The sequence below is a fragment of the Diaphorina citri genome, unplaced genomic scaffold, assembly GCF_000475195.1.
Source record: "Diaphorina citri unplaced genomic scaffold, Diaci psyllid genome assembly version 1.1 scaffold205, whole genome shotgun sequence".
NCBI lineage: Eukaryota > Metazoa > Arthropoda > Insecta > Hemiptera > Psyllidae > Diaphorina > Diaphorina citri.
Genome location: NW_007377642.1, coordinates 120264 through 143825, shown reverse-complemented (window position 1 = coordinate 143825; position 23562 = coordinate 120264). Strand labels below are relative to the sequence as shown.

The following is a 23562-nucleotide window of genomic DNA, read 5'->3' as shown; positions in this document are numbered from 1 at the left end:
ATAAGTATTTTAAATGCTTTTTATGAATTTAATTAGAATACGGCTTGGATAATGAAACCATAATTTTATTGATTTACAAGTTTTTTTCTTCTCTATTTTATTTTTCTATCTATAACAGTGATCTAAGGAATCTACTATCTAAGGAATTGAATGTTGCTGTAGGCGCTGAGTGAGGTACCTATTTCGCACCCACTATTGTTAACGGGTACCTCGCAAATGACAATACTGCCAATGCTCATGTTAAGATATCAACATACCGGATGACGCGTGAAAAAATACAGGACTCAAGACACGGTTTGAGTAAGAAAGCACAAATTTTCATTCAATGTTTTCAAGAATACTTGGGACATACCCTGAGAGTTATTTGTAATATCAAGTTATTTAACGTTGAAGTTCAAAATGTCTTTGATTGAATCACGATCTTTTTACTGGAAAACTAATAATCTCGAACAGATTTTGAATAGCAGCAAAATTAATAATAGACCATTCAGTGAAAATTTGAGCTTTCTAGCTCAGACTGTGTCCGAGTTTTATACGCCACCCTATAGAGGTATTTAACTATCAATTTATCAACAGCGTAGAATTTTAAAAGACAATATAATCCATGGTATAGATAAGATTTGAAGAATCAAGTTCAATGAATCTTTTATAACAGATTCCTGTGGAACTGTACGAGTGTCCAATGTGTATCTTCACAAGTTAACTACTTATTTTCATTTAATTGTTTGTAATATCAAGTTATTTAATGTTGAAGTTCAAAAAAATGTCTTTGATTGAATCACGATCTTTTTATTGGAAAACTAATAAGAACACCAACCGGAATTGACATTCAAGAGAGAACGTGTAAAGAATCTGGTTTTACCTTTGTGAAATTTGTATTAATTTACTGATTTCTCGAGACATATCTGTCATGTGTGTTGAATTGCACATGTAACAAATAGCTGTACCTGATTAATTCGAGGATTCAGAAAGTTATCGAACTATCGAGATTTCCAAAGTTCAACTCGGTCAAAATGTTTATTACAAAAATGATGAAGTTCCTATTTTCAAATGCCGCTCTAGAGAAAACCATCTTGTTATCAATGATCTCGTTGGCCATATCGGAAAATTGCTCCATAAATCTAATGTTCCAAAAAGCTTGCGACAAAGAAGCCTCGAGTCCAATTTATCTTGGTAAGTAAATATTTAGGCTATACTTGTCCGGATCTTTAGAAGTGACATTGAAGATTCAGCTGAGAGAGTATGAAGGGATGACGAACATATGTAATTGAGTGGTTTAAGAAAACCATTCACTATTACAAAGAAACTTGACAGCCCACTACTTATGTAGGGGAGAAGCATGACCTTGAACATTTCGCCAAATTTCGTCTTAAGGGTCAAAGTGGGATTATTGTCCCCCTACTTCCTCAGATAAAATAATCTTAGGTTTTACCATGACGATTTTCAAGGTAGCTAAGTTTACCCTAGTGCAGGATTCATAATACGAAATCTTTGCTTTTCAATTTTTTTCAAAGGGAAAATGTGTCCAAATGAAAAGGCGGCTCAGACGGAAACGACTTCTTACAACATATCCAAGTCGATGATTTACTCCCTCCTGGTATCCTTGGTCCTCATGTATGCTGGAACCTGGAGCGATAGTCATGGAAAAAGACGAAAGCCTTTGGTCGTGATACCTCTAATCGGTAAGTGATAATCAAATCAGTGACGGTTTGAGAGAGTATATTGAACGAAATAAACAAGTGTGCCACATGTTTAATGTTTTATTTTCTTTATTTAATAATATCAAGTAATACAAATACAAGAGGATCCTTCCTAAGCCTAAGAGGAAACATACGCAACTGTGCCGTCTACCTTCCGACTGAAAGCGGAAAGAGTCACAGAAAAAGCATCTTTCCCTTGTTGACTTCTGCGCAAGCGTAGATACTACTTCAAAAAGGTCCAAAAATTGACGATCAAGAGGCCGAGGTTAATGACTTCACAAAACCACTTCAAGGCCATTCACTCAATATCAGGTAGACCTGACTCAGATCTAACTGATAGTGTGTGTGCTCATCAGGTATCAAGTAAACCTGAGAGGCGAACCTGATCAGTTGTATCCGTCAGGTCTACCTGATAGTGAGTGGCTGACCCAAGTCTCCTTCCAGCATTTGACTCATATCTTCCATTTTCAGGACAACTTATCACAGATGTTGCAAACGTCATTTGCTCAAATATTTGGACCATATCCGGATACACTGTAGCCATTTTAAACGGACTCTTGCCCGGTATTACTGGCGGGAGATTACTTCTATTCACGGGGGCTGTGTGCTACATCAGTGATACAACCGGGGTAGAAATAAGAACTTTTCGGTGAGTTGGAAAGTTCGTTTTATTTCCCCCGTAAACATAAATTGTACAAATAATAATTCCTGCTCGAGACCCAATATTTGAATGTTCCGAAATCTTTGATTAGGTATGGTTAATTGGTTATGGGAAATTATAGAGTCAAACTTTTAGTTTACTTCCTACTAAATTCATTCTGGTCCAAAGAGTCAACACATGCAAAAGTTAATTCAATTTCTCTATTTTGTTTTTCAGAATCGGCATTCTAGCTGCTCTTTACTTCATAGCAACACCAATTGGCGATTCTCTGTCCGGTGTTTTGTCAGTGCGATATGGCTTCGAATTTGTCTTCACTCTATGCATAGTTCTTAACATACTTGCTCTGATCAATTGTATCCATTTCATGCTTGATTCTTCAGAGGACTTCGATGACAATCATGTGGAATCCTTTTGTGTACAGATTGTTGACAATTTCAGAGTTGTCACAAAGAAAAGGCCGAACAGATCGAGATTGATTGTCGTTCTGGCATTGATTGCTTCCCCTTTAGTAAGAAGTCCGATGATTGGTAAGTTTACTTTGGTAATTTTCCCTTGTAAAGTTTGTAGTATTATTATAGAACTTTTTTGTAATCCATCGATAAAATACTTACTTATGACCATTTTCAACTCAAAAGAGAAAAAAATTAACATTTACAGGAGAATGAGCGCACCAGTAAATTGAAATAAATGAACCATTTTTTTCATAATTCCAGGAGAATCTTCAGTGCTTTATCTTTTTGTGCGGTACAAATTTGGCTGGAATGAGGCTGACTATGGATTTTACGCAGCTTTTCAACTAATAGGACTTTTTATTGGTAAGTAGACAACATCTCCAGGGGTAGGAGTAACTACACCAGGGGTAGGTGTAACTACTATTAAAGGCGTAACAGAGGTAAAAAATCCAGGGGTAGGTGCTTCTTCTGGTAGTTCCTGGGGATTAGGTTTAGGTTGGGGTCTAACTACTCCAGGGGTAGGAGTAACTAACAAAAGCGTAACAGAGGTATCTAATAGAGATGCTGGGGAAACTGATCAAGGGGTAGGATACGGTTTAGATTATCTGAGTTGGCTTTCTCCCTTGAACTATGGCAGAAAACTTCTCAAGAGAGGCAACAACGTTATTGCTACTTGTAACGACATCAACTTGGGATTATTCAAACAAGCAAGTGAAGGTTATCAAAACTTTCAGAAGGACATTCAGAAAAAGGCAGATGAATCTGCTGGAGCCAGCATTTTGTCCCCTCTGGTATCAAAATTGAATGCAGTGGGATCAATGATTGACCGTTCAAATCATGTATTGTTTAATGGTGCTCATGCAGGCATTGATACACTAGCTGGTCATACTAGAAACAATCTGAACGTTATTAAACCTTATGTGAAGGACATGTCAAAGTCCAAGAAGTACCAAGCACAAAGTTCAGTGAATTCACTTTAATGCGGGGAATGGTCAATGCACCGAAGATAGCATGTTGATCATTAATAGAGAAGCTCATAACATATGCCTTGACCCCATCATGTATTCTATGAGATTCCCTGTTAGTGACCCCATCGGTACCCACTGGTATCCAGAAAGAATTTGAGAAACGAATTATTTCTCCCGCTAAGCTTGAGCCGTATACCCACCCTTTTTCTATCTATATAAATCTCTACTTTTGTCTATCTATACATTGTATATTGCTTAAATTCCTGAATTTTTTAGTTATCCCGATAAGGAATAAGAATAACTAAAAATTTCCTATGATTTTAGGCAATGTGCAAAAGTAAAATTTTATTTCATATGTATATTTATGTGGATACAAAGAAAAGGTTTAGAGTATACTCATTTTTTTTTTTCACATAAACATTTAATGCTTTTATAGTCCTACTATTGTAACTATATAGTTAATTATAATAGCTTTTGTTGCTACTGTGTCTAATGTCTATGTCTAAATGCTTTTATAGTCCTACTATTGTAACTATATAGTTAATTATAATAGCTTTTGTTGCTACTGTGTCTAATGTCTATGTCTAATAAGAAATTTTTTTTTTTTTTTTTTTTTTTTTTTTTTTTTTTTCAGTTCCATTTATGGATATTTTTCACGGTGCTGCCCAGGTGATATGCTCTTCAATCCTATCCAAGCATGTTGAACCTCACGAAGTAGGAAAAATCTCCAGTGTGAAAGGATTTCTGGAATCAATAGCTCCATTTCTGGCGACACCCCTCTACAATTTTGTTTACATGCATACTATTGACTATCTGCCAAGTGCTTTCTACATTGTTAGTGTTATCTTTGGATTGCCAATATTTGTTATTTTTGGGTAAGTTGTCACCTTTTTTGAAGAATTGATTATTTGATCCTGGATGTAAATGAATTGTTAAACCATGGTTTCTTGGTTGTCCACATTCCTCGAACCATTGCTTCAACCACAGTGTAAAGTAATTTACATGATTTATAAAAGATGGTTTATTCTTTTTAAGAAAATGCCTTGTTTCTTCCTCCTTTTTCCAGAATAATTCGATTGGCAGAAAGAAATACGGCAGCGTACGAAGATCCATCTCCAAAAGACAAGACAAAGCAGTGGCAGGCAGCTGGGACAATCTAGCAATGTGTCTTTTGTATAAAAATCAAATTGTAAATATCCAGATTTTTGCGGAATATATCGAACTGTGTTGACAGGTCAAATAGAAGATATTAATAATAATCAACAGCAACGAAATATCTTTGAACAGCGACATATGTACGTAATCTTATCTGGGACTGGATTAAAGCTGTATGAAGAGTAGGTCGTGTATTGTTATAGATTGTAAAAATATAATAAAATCTCTTGATCTATTTGAAAGGATTAGTATGTATTGTTTCAGCAATATTCTCCAGGGGCGAAGAGAAATTTCCTATCAATCGCCCCATCTGTAGCCACGCCACTGTACAACTTTGTGTACATTCATACGTTTGAGTATTTGCCCAGCGGATATTACATTATAAGCATTTGTATAGGACTTCCAATATTCCTCATCTTCTGGTAAGTTTGACGTATTGTAATTACAAACGTAACCTAAGTCGTTCCAGCCAATGGGATGGATTACCTGTCCACCAAACCTCACCAGCACAGTCCATTTTCAAATTTCATCCGTTGTTCTACCAGATCAGGTTCTCCTATCTCTTGTATTGTTTCAGCAATATTCTCCAGGGGCGAAGAGAAATTTCCGACTTTGGAAGAGCACTGCATTCTTATGACACCTTTTACACATTTTAAGAAAACATTTTTCTTCAGGAGTGATGCCTTGCTTACCATGCAAAAAGCCCCCTCTGAGGCTTAGGTGAAGGGGCAAACAGCAACAGATCGAGATTGATTGTCGTTCTGGCATTGATTGCTTCCCCTTTAGTAAGAAGTCCGATGATTGGTAAGTTTACTTTGGTAATTTCCCCTTGTAAAGTTTGTAGTATTATTATAGAACTTTTTTTGTAATCCATCGATAAAATACTTACTTATGACCATTTTCAACTCAAAAGAGAAAAAAATTAACATTCTACAGGAGAATGAGCGCACCAGTAAATTGAAATAAATGAACCATTTTTTTCATAATTCCAGGAGAATCTTCAGTGCTTTATCTTTTTGTGCGGTACAAATTTGGCTGGAATGAGGCTGACTATGGATTTTACGCAGCTTTTCAACTAATAGGACTTTTTATTGGTAAGTAGACAACATCTAAAATGGAAAATGATTATCAATAAAAACACGAAAAGACACGAGGTAAATGCATAGTGTTGACACAAAACTGTTGAACATGATCTTGGCATTTTATCTGCAAATTATTTTTTCATATTATTATTGTTTTTTTTTTTTCTGTTTCCCGTTGATTTGTTTCAGGAACCCTGATTTCTGACACGAGGTAAATGCATAGTGTTGACACAAAACTGTTGAACATGATCTTGGCATTTTATCTGCAAATTATTTTTTCATATTATTATTATTGTTTTTTTTTCTCACTGTTTCCCGTTGATTTGTTTCAGGAACCCTGATTTCCCTTGGAATTTTCAGCAAATATTTTGGAATATCAGATTCGCTCATTGGAATATTTGCTAGTGTTTCTGACATGACTGCGGCAGCATCTTACATATTTGTCAACGCTCCTTGGCAAATGTTTTTAAGTGAGTAACTATAATATTAACAGGAAATGGAGATTTCAGGTGGGGTACTCTGAGAATGAAACCTAGAACATTCTGTACGGCAATTGCAAGCAAGCATATTGCACAACACGATCAACTGTGAACAGCACAATTAAGTTTTACCGAGATAAGGAAAGTCAAAAATTTTCAACGGGGCCCTTAAGATACCAATGAACTGTGTGCTTGGTGCTGCTTAGCATTACTTCAAAAATGATACTTTCTACAAATTTCATTTTCCTTATCCCCCATAACATAGATCACTTGTTTATTTCCCGAGACTCCCGAGAGGTTATGAGAATTTGAAGACGTGATGTTAGGAAAGGCAATACCTCCCTAATACTGTATATTTCGGCGTGAACGACAAGTTCAACCCATATTATAAAGCGTTTTAAAGGGAAAATAATAATACATTCACTATTACAAAGAAACTTGACAGCCCACTACTTATGTAGGGGAGAAGCATGACCTTGAACATTCCGCCAAATTTCGTCTTAAGATAAGGGTCAAAGTGGGATTATTGTCCCCCTACTTCCTCAGATAAAATAATCTTAGGTTTTTACCATGACGATTTTCAAGGTAGCTAAGTTTACCCTAGTGCAGGATTCATAATACGAAATCTTTGCTTTTCAATTTTTTTCAAAGGGAAAATGTGTCCAAATGAAAAGGCGGCTCAGACGGAAACGACTTCTTACAACATATCCAAGTCGATGATTTACTCCCTCCTGGTAAGTCAAAATTGACCAATCAAATGCCTTGAGACTATGCTTAGCACGAACTTAAGAGCCAGCATTTTGTTCATAAATATGGGTGTTACAAACATATGTTAAGTTCATTCTCAGTATCGCTTGTTATGCTGTACGCTGGTGCTTGGAGTGACAGCCATGGAAAGCGAAGGAGGCCTTTGGTATTCATACCATTATTAGGTAAGACACAATTTATTTCAATTCCGACTAGTAAAGTAATCAGAATTTTGTCATAACTCCTGTTTTCTGTATCACCCTGATTCTTTATTTTATTTAGCGAACGAAGTGAATTCAAACAAGGGTAACGCAGGGTTGTGTCCTGGCACCCTTACTCACAGTCCCTACTCTAACTGAATCATTTATAGAAGTAGTTAGTAGACTGCCTAAATAGGAAAGACACAATTTATTTCAATTCCGACTAGTAAAGTAATCAGAATTTTGTCATAACTCCTGTTTTCTGTATCACCCTGATTCTCGAGATTTCCAAAGTTCAACTCGGTCAAAATGTTTATTACAAAAATGATGAAGTTCCTATTTTCAAATGCCGCTCTAGAGAAAACCATCTTGTTATCAATGATCTCGTTGGCCATATCGGAAAATTGCTCCATAAATCTAATGTTCCAAAAAGCTTGCGACAAAGAAGCCTCGAGTCCAATTTATCTTGGTAAGTAAATATTTAGGCTATACTTGTCCGGATCTTTAGAAGTGACATTGAAGATTCAGCTGAGAGAGTATGAACTAAATAGGATTTTTTTCTTATTCATGTTTGACCATTCCCTATTTTCAGGACAAATCATAACCGATTTGGGGAACATGATCTGCTCTTATTTCTGGCGTACATCAAGTTTAGCTGTTTCCCTTATTAACGGATTCTTTCCTGGTGTGTCTGGAGGTAGATTACTATTGTTCACTGGAGCAAATGCTTACGTCAGTGACACCACTAATCATAAGGACAGGACTTTTAGGTAAACCAAATTTTATATTCTCCTGACTTGCTACGATTACTTATTCTTGGTTCATTTCATACATATATACTAATCATAAGGACAGGACTTTTAGGTAAACCAAATTTTATATTCTCCTGACTTGCTACGATTACTTATTCTTGGTTCATTTCATACTGATATATTTCTAGCCCGTCCTTCCTTTATTATTACTATCGTAAGGGACGGGCTATTGTATTCGCTTCGGTGTCATCTGTCTGTCACTCTGTCTGTCTGTCCCTATAGAAGGNCCCGTCCTTCCTTTATTATTACGATAGTAATAATAAAAGGTATAAGGGACGGGCTATTGTATTCGCTTCGGTGTCAGCCCGTCCTTCCTTTATTATTACTATCGTAAGGGACGGGCTATTGTATTCGCTTCGGTGTCATCTGTCTGTCACTCTGTCTGTCTGTCTGTCTGTCCCCATAGAAGGACTTATCCAAACCTGGTCGACTTATATATCAAATTAAAGGTCTTTTTACCAGGAAATAATAATAATAGATTTATTGCTTACTTTCTTATTACAACAATCTTTTCAAGTTCCACTAAGTACATGTAGGTAGTACTTTTCGGGAACATTAATTGCTATGAAAATGGTGGTGCAAATTTTATCCAGAAAACCAAAAAGCCAAAAAACCAACAAAAAAAAACTGGTTTTGGGGGGATTTTTTTCACATTTTCTCACACAAATGAGCTCTGATCTTGAAATTTGTCGCGACGACCTATGAACTCAAAGCGAGAAAGTTTTAGATAACACTTCAGTCGTTATTTTAAGACCGGTTTTAACGTCACCTATGTTAAGCTACGCCGAGCAAGGCCAATAAATGGATGGATGACTTAAACCTTATATTGGAAATAAAGGGAGAACGGGCTCTAGTCTTGATTTTAAATCATTACATGAAAGTAAAATCGAAAAATCAAATCAAGAATAATAATAAACTGAATATTAAACAAATTAGGTAGGTACATAGGTACTGATTTTCTTTAATCACGATCGAATAAACTACGGGCTAAAAAATTCCCGGAGGGACGGGCCCAGCTTGTTATAATGGATTAAAGGATTTTTCATTACAATACAATATCTATGTAGGATGAAAATAAATTAAAGAAAAATTCACCCTCAACATCTTCCTTTTCTCATTTCCAGGTTAGGTTTCGTGGCATCTTTATACTGTATTGCCACCCCCGTTGGAGACGCCCTGTCCGGAATATTAACGGTGAAGCTTGGTTTTATCAACGTGTTTTTCCTATGCGTCGCTATTAACACCATCGCTCTAGTCATTGGCCTCTACTGCATTCGTGATACATCGGAAAAATATGATCCTCGAGATGTTGAAGGGTTCTGTGATCAAATGTGGGGCAATGTCAAAGTTGCCATCAGAAAGCGACCGAGCACAAGCAGGAAAATTATACTCCTCGCTCTACTTGCTTCTCCGCTTGTTAGAAGTCCCATTTTGGGTAAGTGCTAAGTAGGTAGATTTAGATTCAAGCCGCTGCGGGGAGATTCTATTGAATATGAGCTGTGTACTTGGAAACTCTGGAAAATTACAATTCGATTGAATCAAGCATGCGTCGTTGGAAGTTCCTGTAACGCTAAGGGCTTATTGTTCCGAAAGCGGAGAGAGAAGGAAGACAGGATAGGAGAAAGCCACACATTTTATGACACAGGAATTAATATACAATCTATAATATAGATCTATGTTTTACGATTTCTGTATAACTGGTCCAGTAGCCCAAAAATTATATGAAACAGGGCCCCGTATACTGATTATGCTGGTTATGAGCATTAATATACAATCTATAATATAGATCTATGTTTTACGATTTCTGTATAACTGGTCCAGTAGCCCAAAAGTTATATGATACAGGGCCCCGTATACTGATTATGCTGGTTATGAGCACTAATATACAATCTATAATATAGATCTATGTTTTACGATTTCTGTATAACTGGTCCAGTAGCCCAAAAGTTATATGATACAGGGCCCCGGATACTGATTATGCTGGTTATGAGCACTTTACTTCTTGGTCATCAAAAGGTAACAAATGGCACAACCTTTCTCCTTTTTCATACGAGTTAGGACCGTCAATGGCAGAGTTGCAATACACGGTACTTGATCAATTTCCTTTCCCTGTGTGGTTGTTTCAGGTATAATTTTCTCATTGGGCTTTCTAAGCAAGAAGTTGGGAGTGGCAGATTCCAAGATTGCACTGGTAGCAAGTCTCATGGACATGACATCCGCGACCCTTTATTTGATGGTGCAAAGCTCTTGGCAAATGTTTGTCGGTAAGATTGAGAAAGATGGGTGTTATTAAGTATTTATTTTTCATAACATTGAATACTGAAATCGCTCAGGTTAAGGTGTTATCCAGCACTATCAGGTACACCTGATCAGGTCCGCCTGAAACCTGATGAGCACACACACTATCCCTTCCTCCCCCCTTGGAGCTTCATTTTTCTCCTTTACTGTAGGCTAGACTTAAAAAATTTGGAGTATCCCCCCCCCCTCGACCAAAATCCTGGATACGACCCTGACTATAATTATAACTCAAACTATGTTTTGTTTTCAGTGCCGATGGTCGATATATTCCATGGTGCTGTTCAATCCATCTGTACTTCACTTCTCACCAAACATGTCGAATCTCACGAATTGGGCAAAATCACGAGCGTCAAAGCTTTTCTGGAATCAATCGCCCCATCTGTACTTCACTTCTCACCAAACATGTCGAATCTCACGAATTGGGCAAAATCACGAGCGTCAAAGCTTTTCTGGAATCAATCGCCCCATCTGTAGCCACGCCACTGTACAACTTTGTGTACATTCATACGTTTGAGTATTTGCCCAGCGGATATTACATTATAAGCATTTGTATAGGACTTCCAATATTCCTCATCTTCTGGTAAGTTTGACGTATTGTAATTACAAAAGTAACCTAAGTCATTCCAGCCAAAGGGATGGGTTAACTGTCCACCAAACCTCACCAGCACAGTCCAGTTTCAAATTTCATCCGTTGTTCTACCAGATCAGGTTCTCTTAGTAAATATCCAGATTTTTGCGGAATATATCGAACTGTGTTGACAGGTCAAATAGAAGATATTAATAATAATCAACAGCAACGAAATATCTTTGAACAGCGACATATGTACGTAATCTTATCTGGGACTGGATTAAAGCTGTATGAAGAGTAGGTCGTGTATTGTTATAGATTGTAAAAATATAATAAAATCTCTTGATCTATTTGAAAGGATTAGTATGTATTGTTTCAGCAATATTCTCCAGGGGCGAAGAGAAATTTCCGACTTTGGAAGAGCACTGCATTCTTATGACACCTTTTACACATTCTAAGAAAACATTTTTCTTCAGGAGTGATGCCTTGCTTACCATGCAAAAAGCCCCCTCTGAGGCTTAGGTGAAGGGGCAAACAGCCCTAAAAGGCAGTTTAATCTTATACGAATCTACAAATCAGTGGTAAGGCGCTTGCTTGCTATGCAGAAGACGAAAAAGTTTGCACACATGTCTGGATTGAAAATATTTCAACAGGATACTTTCTGGTGTTCTCGTGGGGACCCAGCACCTAAATGGGAAGCATCAAGTCTCTTTCCGCTCATCTGATGAATGATATATTACGGGATAGGCATGCTACGACACTGACCCTAATGTAACAATTGTTTTATTGCTAGGAAATAAAAACGGCGATGAGACACTCATAAATAGCTACGACACTGACCCTAATGTAACAATTGTTTTATTGCTAGGAAATAAAAACGGCGATGAGACACTCATAAATACCTACGACACTGACCCTAATGTAACAATTGTTTTATTGCTAGGAAATAAAAACGGCGATGAGACACTCATAAATACCACCCTGTATGCTATATTTATGATACCTAGTTCACTTTTCCGAATACCTAGTAACCTACTTACCACCACCGATTCGGGCAGTAAATTTTTTGGCGTATTACTTATTGGGTACCTACCCTAAATGTGAAAACATCAGTACAGTATATTGTTAATAGTTCTTTTTTACAAAATAACTAAAATACTAAAATTTGCACAAGGAGAAACCCCAACTTTTGACACACATCATAAAAGACCTTGAAAAATTATAAAATTTTAGCATAAGTAAATTATCTTGAAGGGTTTTAGCAAATAAGTAAATTACATAATCAGGACCGGAGATTTTCAAATTCTGGGCCGGAGGGTATTTTCGATAACCAGGGCCCGAATTTGAAATTCTAATTTTTGTCACAGATTTGGTTAAATCACAAATTCACAATTGACATAACAAAGGAAAGCTTAGACCAATAAACAGTTTTCAATTCTACACTAAAGGGGAAAAAATTCACAAATTCACAATTGACATAACAAAGGAAAGCTTAGACCAATAAACAGTTTTCAATTCTACACTAAAGGGGAAAAAATTAAACAAAACAAAAAGAGAAAACCTTTCTTTTACCAAAGGTTTTATGCTTACCGACTTATGCTTACCAATGCGTTACGACTATGCCTACTCCTCCAACTGCATCCTGTACAGCGAGTGACGGGGATCTTCCACACTAACGATGTATACAAGATACATCTGACTCAAGATGAACTGATTGACCATCTCATAGGTAAGCAGACATCTCTGAAAAAGAGATGATAGATGTATACAAGATACATCTGACTCAAGATGAACTGATTGACCATCTCATAGGTAAGCAGACATCTCTGAAAAAGAGATGATAAAAAATCATTTTATTGACCAGTCCTCAAGGGATCACAGAAGATAAGCAAAGTAAAGCATGATTGGTAGGGAACTTATGTCGGTTTTCACCAATAATTTATCAGTCCTTAGAAGGCCTGTGAAGCTAACGGCCTGTTAAATTCTATTTGATTTGTATAATCTTAACAAGGCTGTTAAGTTTACAGGCTGTTAGGGGCTAAAAAGAAGGTTGGTGGAACCCACCTTTAATGTACGAGTATTTTCGAGTGAGGAGCTCAACTTCGTGAGGAGCTGAGTAACACATCAGCGGAAAGTGGTGAGATTGAATAAAGCTCGATATACATTTACACTGGTGAAAGAGTAGGTACATACATATGTTTGAATCATAATAATAAAGATCTCAATTCAAAAGTCATAGTAAGTCATAAACACAGATACATACATCTACATAATATGATGTGAGGAGCTGAGTAACACATCAGCGGAAAGTGGTGAGATTGAATAAAGCTCGATATACATTTACACTGGTGAAAGAGTAGGTACATATGTTTGAATCATAATAATAAAGATCTCAATTCAAAAGTCATAGTAAGTCATAAACACAGATACATAATCTACATATGACAAATTGACAAAGACACGGGCTGTAACCAACACATCCATCCAGATTTTCTCGTTTGTTTGTCTGTTTTTGTTAGTTACTCGAAATTTAGCTACCTTAATATTGGCCAGGCTGATCACTTTGGGGGTTGGCGCCCAATTTCCGACATCGATGTTTTTAAAACCACCCTATAGTATACAGAGACAAGTTAAAAGTGGCAGAAGTCACAAAGGAAATACAGGAACAAAGGTTACAATGGTATGGTTACGTGATGAAGGAACGAAGATTATGTTGGAAAGAGAAATTTAGCTACCTTAATATTGGCCAGGCTGATCACTTTGGGGGTTGGCGCCGAATTTCCGACATCGATGTTTTTAAAACCACCCTAGTATACAGAGACAAGTTAAAAGTGGCAGAAGTCACAAAGGAAATACAGGAAAAAAGGTTACAATGGTATGGTTACGTGATGAAGGAACGAAGATTATGTTGGAAAGAATGGGAAAAAGCAAAGAAAAAGAATGTAACTTATATGTGTACAGAAATAAACTTTGAACAACACTACACGAAGGACTGATCTTTAAGCTGTGAACACTGAAAAGCCGTGATGAAGGAACGAAGATTATGTTGGAAAGAATGGGAAAAAGCAAAGAAAAAGAATGTAACTTATATGTGTACAGAAATATACTTTAAACAACACTACACGAAGGACTGATCTTTAAGCTGTGAACACTGAAAAAACGATTTCTAGGTCCACCTTGATTTCCACTATGATGAACTCCTAATACTCCTATTAGTCCTAATCCCAAATCGTGATTTTTTTCTGAAATAACCATATTGCCAAGAAAATATTCTGATGGATCGAATTTCATTCCAGGTGCTGATGGAAGAAAGGGTTACCGACCAAACGGACCATATGATGTTATTTACATATCCGCATCTTTCCCTGATGTACCATTCGAGGTAAGTTTCTCAGAGAACCATAAAAATGTTTATGGTTGCTATACAAATCTATACATACATAGGCTTTCCCTGATGTACCATTCGAGGTAAGTTTCTCAGAGAACCATAAAAATGTTTATGGTTGCTATACAAATCTATACATACATAGGTAAATATTTTTTGATAGGAGGAATATATTTATTTCAAAATATTTGTTTATAATTTTTAAAGATTCATAAATAAAGCACCAAATAACCTCGCTCATGTTAAGCGGAGCTTGTTAATATTTAGAAAATGGTATCAGACATTTTTTGTGCTATTGTTTCAGATTCTGGAACAAATAAAGCCTGGAGGTGTGTTAGTTCTATCAATAAATCAAACAAATGGGAAACAAAAGCTTACAGCGGTACACAAATTGGAAAATTCGACGATATCAAGAAGAGAAATAGATTCTAAGACATCAATCCTCCTTCCTCTAACAGATTTACAAACACAACTTGAACAAAAGACATAAATATTAAATCTTTAGACTCAAACTGTAGAAATTAGAACAGAATAACACAGAGGTTAAATCAAGAAAAAAAATTCAAGGACTCCACCCCGTCATTGAGTAAGTTTAACATTACATTACATTAACAAGCTTCGTTTGAAATAACATGACTAGGAAATGGTTAGACACAAGCATAAAACATAATCATGATAACTTTGGAAAAAGGTTCATGTTTAGAATTGGTTCTTTTTTCGAAGATATTTACAAATTGTTAAATGTTTACAGATTCTTAAACCTCAACTAAAGTTTGGAGGTAGAATGGTCTTTGTCCATAAAAGGCCAGAATTGGACAAGCATGCACTCTGTGTATATCACAAGTTTCGTAATCTAACTGACATGATGGATTGCATCCACAGCAGTGTATATCTACCACCATTGATGGATCTGCAAACTCAACTCAGCTTGAATAATACGTACAAATATAACGCTAGCAGAAGATTGCATCCAGAGCAGTGGTTCACCGGCGACTATTATGGATGCTACTTTGACAAAAGTCAGAAGGAAACTCGTATATTCGAGTCTGACTATGACAATCCAACACCTAAGCTTACACCCTTTGGTATGAGATCACCTCTATGGTGGAATGCTGATGAAGAGTATGAGGTCAGGTGATGCTACTCTGCCCAGTGCCCATATACTACAACTACATCTTAATGATCTCTAATACATTTATGAATATCTCAAGAAATAAAGTAAAACGAAACATCTATAACAGTAAAGACGTCAAGAGGGTTCCTCTTACCCAGAAAAGTAATTTATCTCAAAGAGGAGACATTTTTCCCTCACCAAATAATTAGGATTGAGCTAGGAAGGTGACTAGGAACTAAATGTCACACCAGCCTGGTGTTGATCTCACGAGGGTGACAGCAAAAGCCGAACTGTTGAAATGGAAAAGAAAGAGGGTGACATGTTTGTAAATACAGCATAATGAAAGTGTCATATCGAATCTCTTTTCATTTAAAATTACATTGTAAAGCAATAGCAGTGACTTGAAGCAATTGACTCCCTAGTTATAAATTTATAGTCCAAGGCCCATTTCACATCTGAATGACAGTGTTTAGCATATTACAAAGTGTCGGATATACGACAGTAAAAGGCAATATGCCGTATGTACGTAGCACCTAGATTGCATACTCCATCCTTACTTTCTGTTTTGATTGTTTTTCATTTCTTGAATAACGTAAAACACCTATGCGTTGTATTGTAGTCCAGATGTGAAGAGCACACAAAATACAAATTTCATTTAGCCGACAATTTGTAATCTGTAATTGTCCTACAAGTGTAACATGGGCCTCAACTCTGGTATAAATGAAGTTTACACAGCACATAGCTACATATGACACACAAGAGTCATATAAACAGAATGCGATGAAGTGATAACAAACAAGCTATTAGACATGGAATATTACATTCTAGCACTTGTTTTTAGTAGTTCTTCCGTATGGAATCAGCTAGAGTGTTCCCTCTTGGATATAACAGTTACCGTTCCTACATTTGGCGAAGATGAACTGGAAAGTGTGGACTTTTCTAAACTTGAAAAGCAAGATCAATCCAAAGAAGAACTCAGTTATCAAAATGTCTTGGAACACTTGGAAAGTAAGCACCATTTCTAATGCAAAAAATATATTTTCTTGTGATGCAAATATAGGTATATTTCATGTTTGGGCTGACAGAAATACTAAAGGGCTGACATATGTCCTACTTCGACCATTTATGATGCAAATATAGGTATATTTCATGTTTGGGCTGACAGAAATACTAAAGGGCTGACATATGTCCTACTTCGACCATTTAAAAAAAAAACACTAATTATTTTGAATTCTGAATTGGAACTATAAAGTTTTAATTTCAAGAAATGCCTATATTAGAGCAATCCTACAAATCAAAATGACTATTAATCATTATAAAAAAAAATATTACAGGCGAAGGGAAGTTGAGATCAAGGCGAGTTCAGTTGGCACTCTCCAAATTCCCTCGGGATAAATTCATGTCCCACGAAAAGTATCCCGTTCTGACGTTACTCGATATTCCCCACAACATAGGACACAATGCTTTCATGGAATCGCCATCCGATGTAAGTAGCCTATCTCAACAGCCTTGAAGTAATGTCACACTTTGCCTTGACAGTATATCCCATAACGTTACTCGATATTCCCCACAACATAGGACACAATGCTTTCATGGAATCGCCATCCGATGTAAGTAGCCTATGTCAACAGCCTTGAAGTAATTTCACACTTTGCCTTGACAGTATATCCCATAAAAGTATCCCGTTCTGACGTTACTCGATATTCCCCACAACATAGGACACAATGCTTTCATGGAATCGCCATCCGATGTAAGTAGCCTGTGTCAACAGCCTTGAAGTAATGTCACACTTTGCCTTGACAGTATATCCCATAAAAAAAGCCCATCTCAACATCTGTATGTTCGAATGATAGTTCAACGAACGAAGTTTCAAGTTTTACCTTGACATCTTGAAAATTTTCCTTTAGCTTCTCTGTTTGTTGTCAAATTTTGGTGAAATGTACCAAAAAATCAAGCGTGCCGGGAGGCGCTCGAACGTCAATAGTTTGAAGCGCCACCCGGCCCATATTAACACGAAACATTCAATATACGTACCTAAAAGGATAATGGTCCATTTTCTTTAGCTTCTTTGTTTGTTGTCAAATTTTTGGTTCAATATACGTATACGTTCAATTTCGTTCGTTCTATCAAGCGTGCCGGGAGGCGCTCGAACGTCAATAGTTTGAAGCGCCACCCGGCCCATATTAACACGAAACATTCAATATACGTACCTACTTAAAAGGATAATGGTCCATTTTCTTTAGCTTCTTTGTTTGTTGTCAAATTTTTGGTTCAATATACGATACGTTCAATTTCGTTCGTTCTATAAGTTCAATACATTCAATATACGTACAATCAAGCGTGCCGGGAGGCGCTCGAACGTCAATAGTTTGAAGCGCCACCCGGCCCATATTAACACGAAACATTCAATATATGTACCTAAAAGGATAATGGTCCATTTTCTTTAGCTTCTTTGTTTGTTGTCAAATTTTTGGTTCAATATACGTATACGTTCAATAAGTTCAATACATTCAATATACGTACAATAAGTTCAATATACGTACCTACATAAAGGATGATTCATTTTCCAGCACTGCTTGGTGTTGGAACTCCTCAGTGGTCATCTGAAATATGGTGACAAAGTTCTGGAGATAGGTACGGGATCAGGCTATTTGACCACCCTGTTTGGAGCCATGGTTGGTATCTCCGGGAAAGTCTACACCATAGAACACATCCCCGAGTTGTTGGAAGCCGCTCGGAAACGCGTCAAAGCCAAAGCTGAAACGTACATCAAACGAATTAATTTCTATGGTAAGTAAAAGTGCCCGAAATAGAGAGAACTTTCTTTTGAATACACGTAGTTCACCATAAAAAAAGGTCTTTGAACTGTTTTTATTTCTCCTTGGTCAAATTTTGCAAAGAAAAAGTTGAGATAAAGCTCATCAGCTCAAAGAAAACCAACATGAAATGAATTCCAAACTACTAATAGAAATTATAATAGTATCATAAACCTAGTATTTTCCATTCTCATTCACAGTTGGTCAAGGGAAAAATGGATTGCAAAAAGAAGCACCTTACTCAGCAATATACGTCTCTGGATCTGTTGACAATATACCAATTGAGGTAAGACTGTTAATAGTTGTATTTATATCATCAATAATGGTGAATATAATACCTACTTTTTTTAGGGAGGTACCTTCATTTATAACAAAAATGGAACACTGTAAAACATGATTTCATGCCTTTTTCCTTAAATCTTATGAATTAATCGATATGTCCACACGTCTCTGGATCTGTTGACAATATACCAATTGAGGTAAGACTGTTAATAGTTGTATTTATATCATCAATAATGGTGAATATAATACCCTACTTTTATTAAGGAGGTGCCTACATTTATCACTAAAATGGAACACATGTAAAACATGATTTCATGCCTTCTTTCTCAAATCTTGTGAATTAATCGATCTGTCCACAAGTTTGTAATTTCAATTTGCAACAATGATTTGGTCCTACTTTCAGTTAATCAAACAACTCAAGCCTGGCGGAAGACTTCTCGTTCCAATCAAGTCAGATCCTAAGGAAGATCCAATCCTAACCATCATAGATCGGTACATGAACAATACTGTGGTTACAACTGAGGTCCAGTGCGTGTTTATTGAGCCATTGAGAGAGCTACAAGAGCAAAGATCTTTGAATCGAACTTGGGAGAACGATTTGATCGATGAATTCGATCGCAACACACCACCTACACGGTCAGTAGAAGATTTCAAAAACTACACTGGATGGTATCACACGGATAAATACTTTAAGGGCTTGTACGAATTGGTTAACGCAAGACCAAATCTGTTCACGATGGAGTTTGATCCAAAAATGTATAAAATTATCGGGACCAAACCAAAACCGACCTTTGATACCGAAGAACCGATAAAATATTAGTTAGGTAAGATGAAAGCAATGCAACAATCTACAGACGAATCTTTGTTAATTGAGCAGTCTGAGGGCATGTTTCGGTGAATATATTAACGTTGAGAAAATTGTACCTTGTTGCATCCAGCGGAAAATACGTTGAAGAGACAGAAAAAAGCTCAATAATCTTTGTTACGAATGGGCTCTTTTCAAAGATCCCAATGGGCAGTATTGAGAAGACTTATGATCGTCTAGGTCTAGTCACACATAACTAATAAGTCATATGTACAGTGATGCTAAAGCCTATTAAACGCTCTCGTTTAATAGGCTTTAGCATCACTGTACAATGTACATATGACTTATTAGTTACATATCTGTGACTAGACCTAGACGACCATAAGTCTTCTCAATACTGCCTCTCCAACTGAGCAAATGGACAGAAGCAAATGAAAGGAATAGTTAAATCGAAAACGAGTAGAAACAGGACAAAAAGTAGTAGGTTAAGTAGGTACATAGGTAGTTTCAATAAATAAATCCATCATCAATACATTTCCCAAGATTATTTTATTAGACTTGTTTAATTCACCGAAAGCACTAAATTTTACAATATTGTTCAACACTTAAGAAACCAGGCAAACAAGAAACAAGCCCAGCAAATGGACAGAAGCAAATGAAAGGAATAGTTAAATCGAAAACGAGTAGAAACAGGACAAAAAGTAGTAGGTTAAGTAGGTACATACATAGGTAGGGCAGTATTGAGAAGACTTATGGTCGTCTAGGTCTAGTCACAGATAACTAATAAGTCATATGTACAGTGATGCTAAAGCCTATTAAACGCTCTCGTTTAAGTCTGTCCTATGCTGCTGTCACTGTATACCTGCTAAGGTTTTCCATCTCTTATCTCTGCTTCAGATTAGTAGGTACATATGTTTGAATCATAATAATAAAGATCTCAATTCAAAAGTCATAGTAAGTCATAAACACAGATACATACATCTACATATGACAAAGACACGGGCTGTAACCAACACATCCATCCAGATTTTCTCGTTTGTTTGTCTGTTTTTGTTAGTTACGCTTCAGATTGCTGGCTCTTTGGAATATATGAAACGACATTTGACGCCGGGCAGCAAAGTTCTCGAGATCGGTGCCGGAACGGGCTACATGACGTCATTGTTATCCCTACTTGCAGGTCACGTGACTGCTATCGAACATGTCCCTGAACTTGCCAACAGAATCAAAGACAACATGGTCCGAGGTGCCCCCAGAGTGTACTTTCGGAAAAATTTCGACATTATATGTAAGTATACAATCGGCCTGGAAATTTAGCTTACTTTGTTTGTTTGTTTGTTTTTCTTATACAACCTTATAGGGAAAATGAGCAAAATCTTGCGTTTCAATAACACGGCGGATCTTTCATTGTTTTTATTTCCAGAATACAATCACATCAAGTCGAGAAGAGTGGAAGAAGCCATGCGATACGTTTTGCGGGATCATTTCATCAAACCATCTTTCGGTGACAGAATGTATAACAATGTGGAGAAAGACTTGGGCTATGAAACATTCATGGAGTCTCCAAATCATGTAAGTTAATGTGATACTGAAACTTGGCCCGACATTGGTACCTCTCCCCTCAACTTCATTTACGTCCAAAGGACGGGTAAACTGTTCGTACAAATATTTTACTGAAACTTGGCCCGACATTGGTACCTCTCCCCTCAACTTCATTTACGTCCAAAGGACGGGTAAACTGTCGTACAAATATTTTACTTTCTTTTATCATATTTTGATAGCTACTAATATCTGGGCTTACATAGTAATGGGTCATTTTTTTTACTTTCTTTTATCTATTTTGATAGCTACTAATATCTGGGCTTACATAGTAATGGGTCATTTTACCGCTGCGGGAGACACGCGAGTAGTAAATTCATTTGACACAAAATTAAACTACTACAAGATTGATCGATTTCAAGATATGGTCATTTTAATTTCATGTTGGACAACACAACTTTATTCACAAACGGCTTTTTATGTACGCCTCTATTCTGATTCCAAATTCTCGGATACTGCTTTCGCGTAAGCATGGTTTTTCTGTAGTTTTCGACAAAAGCTATCCAATTAACGTTTTCGCCAAAGGTCACTTGGTTTACGGGTATTGTCCAAAGAACCCCTCACTGTTCTACATTGTAGGTGGCTCATATTTTGGAACATCTGAAACCTTGGCTTCATTGCAGATCCAAAGTGTTGGACATTGGTTCAGGCTCGGGATACTTGTCGGCTTTGTTCGCATACATGGGAGCTAAGGTCTACGCCATCGAACATGTTAAAAACCTATGCAAGCGAGCTATGAAGAATATACGTCGCGGTGCCCCTGCTATAGCCTTGGCAGAAAATTTTGAATTCGTCTGTAAGTGAACAATCCTTGTCTTTTGAATTTTTCAAGTAGTTATATCTATTTGAAATAAAATTTAGAATGTTTTGTCGAATTATTATTATTTCCGTTCGATGATAAGTTGATAAAGATGGTACCTGAAGGTAAGATTTTCTCGTATGCCAGAGATTCTATTGAATATGAGGAAGCGAATACAATAGTCCGTCCCTTATACCTTTTTATTACTATTGTAATAATAAAGGGAGGACGGACTAAAAAGCAAAGAAAAAAGAGATTCTATTGAATATGAGCTGTGTACTTGGAAACTCTGGAAAATTACAATTCGATTGAATCAAGCATGCGTCGTTGGAAGTTCCTGTAACGCTAAGGGCTTATTGTTCCGAAAGCGGAGAGAGAAGGAAGACAGGATAGGAGAAAGCCAGCCGTTCCGAGAACGAAACTAACTTATCTGTTTAGGATAAAATCTGCCCCGGACGGGAATCAAATTAATCTAGGATGAATTTGTTTTCAGGTGCGGATGGAAGAAGGGGCTATCCTGATGCTGCACCTTACGATGTCATCTATATTTCGCAGGCTATCAGAGATATACCATGGCATGTAAGTAAACTTTACAAATACAAATGATTGGTTTGACTTCTTCGAAACGAATGTCCACACTTGACTGTTTAAGAGACTGGTTATGAGTATGAAGTTTGGTTCCTCGGTAATATTTGGTCATTTGGTCCGTTTCACTCACACCAAATTTTCGTGAAGAACTTTGTATACGGAAGGTGAAAAGATTTCCAAGGCTTGACATCCGATGTTACTTATGGTGTCCGAAATTGCTTGTGTTAATCGAGATACTTTGTTCTTACACAGATTGTTGATCAACTCAAGCTGGGGGGTCGAATGCTGTTTATCAAAGGACACGAAGATGATATCATGACACTTGAACTGTTGGACAAATTCGTAAACGGTAGTGTGAAAACTACCGTCATACATCCACACGTTTACATTCATGAGTTGAAATCCCTCGAGGACCAGAAGCGGATGTTCCACTATTACAACACACCACCACCCCAGATGGATCTATTTGACGGTCTTACGCCAAGGGTAGAAGACTTGTCCATAGATTGGGATAAACTGAATATATCGGAGGAAAACTTCATCACAGAGAGACCTTGTGACGTTATACGACGCTCAACATCAAAACCCTTGGTATTAATGGATCCTGAGTATGGATGGTGGGGACCTTTGAAAACGAGAAAACCGGGAACTTAGCCCAACATGGGCATGAAACCGAGCATATAATTTAAGTGTATTTTGCGAAATGGATCCTGATTTTCCGAAAGTTATAACAAAACCAATCCATGTACCTGTTACATAATACCCGCTGCGGGAGACACGCGAGTAGTAAATTCATTTGACACAAAATTAAACTACTACAAGATTGATCGATTTCAAGATATAAAAAAAAAATTCCTTTCGAATGTTGAACATGTTTGCCAAATTTCATCACAATCAGATAAATCGTTCGAGAGCAAGAGTAATATTGGCGGAACAAACAAAGGGAAATTCATCGAGTGAAATTGAGAACTTCATTGGTTTAGATTTAGATTTAATGAATGAAGAGGGCTCATAGTATACGTAGATCATGAACAAGATAGATTCCTGTCATGTCA

General features: G+C 36.9%; 4 protein-coding genes and 1 long non-coding RNA gene across 8 annotated transcripts; 4 read left to right on the top strand and 1 right to left on the bottom strand.

Moving 5' to 3' along the window:
• The first annotated feature begins 638 nt into the window (after positions 1-638).
• LOC103505946 lies at positions 639-11153 on the top strand. The gene is made up of 19 exons (XM_026821125.1): positions 639-1173; positions 1515-1682; positions 2172-2349; positions 2578-2888; positions 3075-3180; positions 3451-3778; positions 4451-4656; positions 4848-4923; positions 5201-5358; positions 5673-5740; positions 5929-6030; positions 6351-6488; positions 7149-7231; positions 7739-7913; positions 8037-8214; positions 9381-9691; positions 10383-10520; positions 10805-10867; positions 10957-11153. The coding sequence occupies exons 1-19, from the start codon at positions 1014-1016 to the stop codon at positions 11136-11138; spliced, it is 3129 nt and encodes a 1042-aa protein (XP_026676926.1). The 5' UTR covers positions 639-1013; the 3' UTR covers positions 11139-11153.
• Positions 4393-11427, top strand: LOC113466054. Of its 2 annotated transcripts, XM_026821141.1 has the most exons (3): positions 4393-4656; positions 4848-4982; positions 11284-11427. In XM_026821141.1, exons 1-2 carry the CDS (start codon positions 4424-4426, stop codon positions 4939-4941), a joined length of 327 nt encoding a protein of 108 aa, XP_026676942.1. In that variant the 5' UTR covers positions 4393-4423; the 3' UTR covers positions 4942-4982; positions 11284-11427. The 2 variants fall into 2 exon arrangements, with proteins under 2 accessions (XP_026676942.1, XP_026676941.1); XM_026821140.1 differs by lacking the exon at positions 11284-11427 and having other exon boundaries at positions 4848-5181.
• On the bottom strand, positions 11285-12292 carry LOC113466056. The gene is made up of 2 exons (XR_003390586.1): positions 12100-12292; positions 11285-11949 (listed from the first exon to the last, which is right to left on the bottom strand). It is a non-coding gene; the product is annotated as an uncharacterized LOC113466056 (long non-coding RNA).
• A 96-nt stretch (positions 12293-12388) lies between these two features.
• LOC103505936 (protein-L-isoaspartate(D-aspartate) O-methyltransferase-like) lies at positions 12389-23211 on the top strand. Its single transcript, XM_008470309.3, has 6 exons — positions 12389-12581; positions 12667-12851; positions 20945-21093; positions 21700-21916; positions 22413-22498; positions 22760-23211. Exons 2-6 carry the CDS (start codon positions 12719-12721, stop codon positions 23159-23161), a joined length of 987 nt encoding a protein of 328 aa, XP_008468531.1. The 5' UTR covers positions 12389-12581; positions 12667-12718; the 3' UTR covers positions 23162-23211.
• LOC103505935 (protein-L-isoaspartate O-methyltransferase 1-like) lies at positions 14403-19664 on the top strand. Of its 3 annotated transcripts, none has more exons than XM_026821132.1 (7): positions 14403-14504; positions 14812-15093; positions 15259-16629; positions 16956-17107; positions 18192-18411; positions 18638-18723; positions 19123-19664. In XM_026821132.1, exons 3-7 carry the CDS (start codon positions 16431-16433, stop codon positions 19537-19539), a joined length of 1074 nt encoding a protein of 357 aa, XP_026676933.1. In that variant the 5' UTR covers positions 14403-14504; positions 14812-15093; positions 15259-16430; the 3' UTR covers positions 19540-19664. The 3 variants fall into 3 exon arrangements, with proteins under 3 accessions (XP_026676933.1, XP_008468529.1, XP_026676935.1); XM_026821134.1 differs by lacking the exon at positions 14403-14504 and adding an exon at positions 14568-14590; XM_008470307.3 differs by lacking the exon at positions 14812-15093 and having other exon boundaries at positions 14406-14504.
• Positions 23212-23562: the final 351 nt, after the last annotated feature.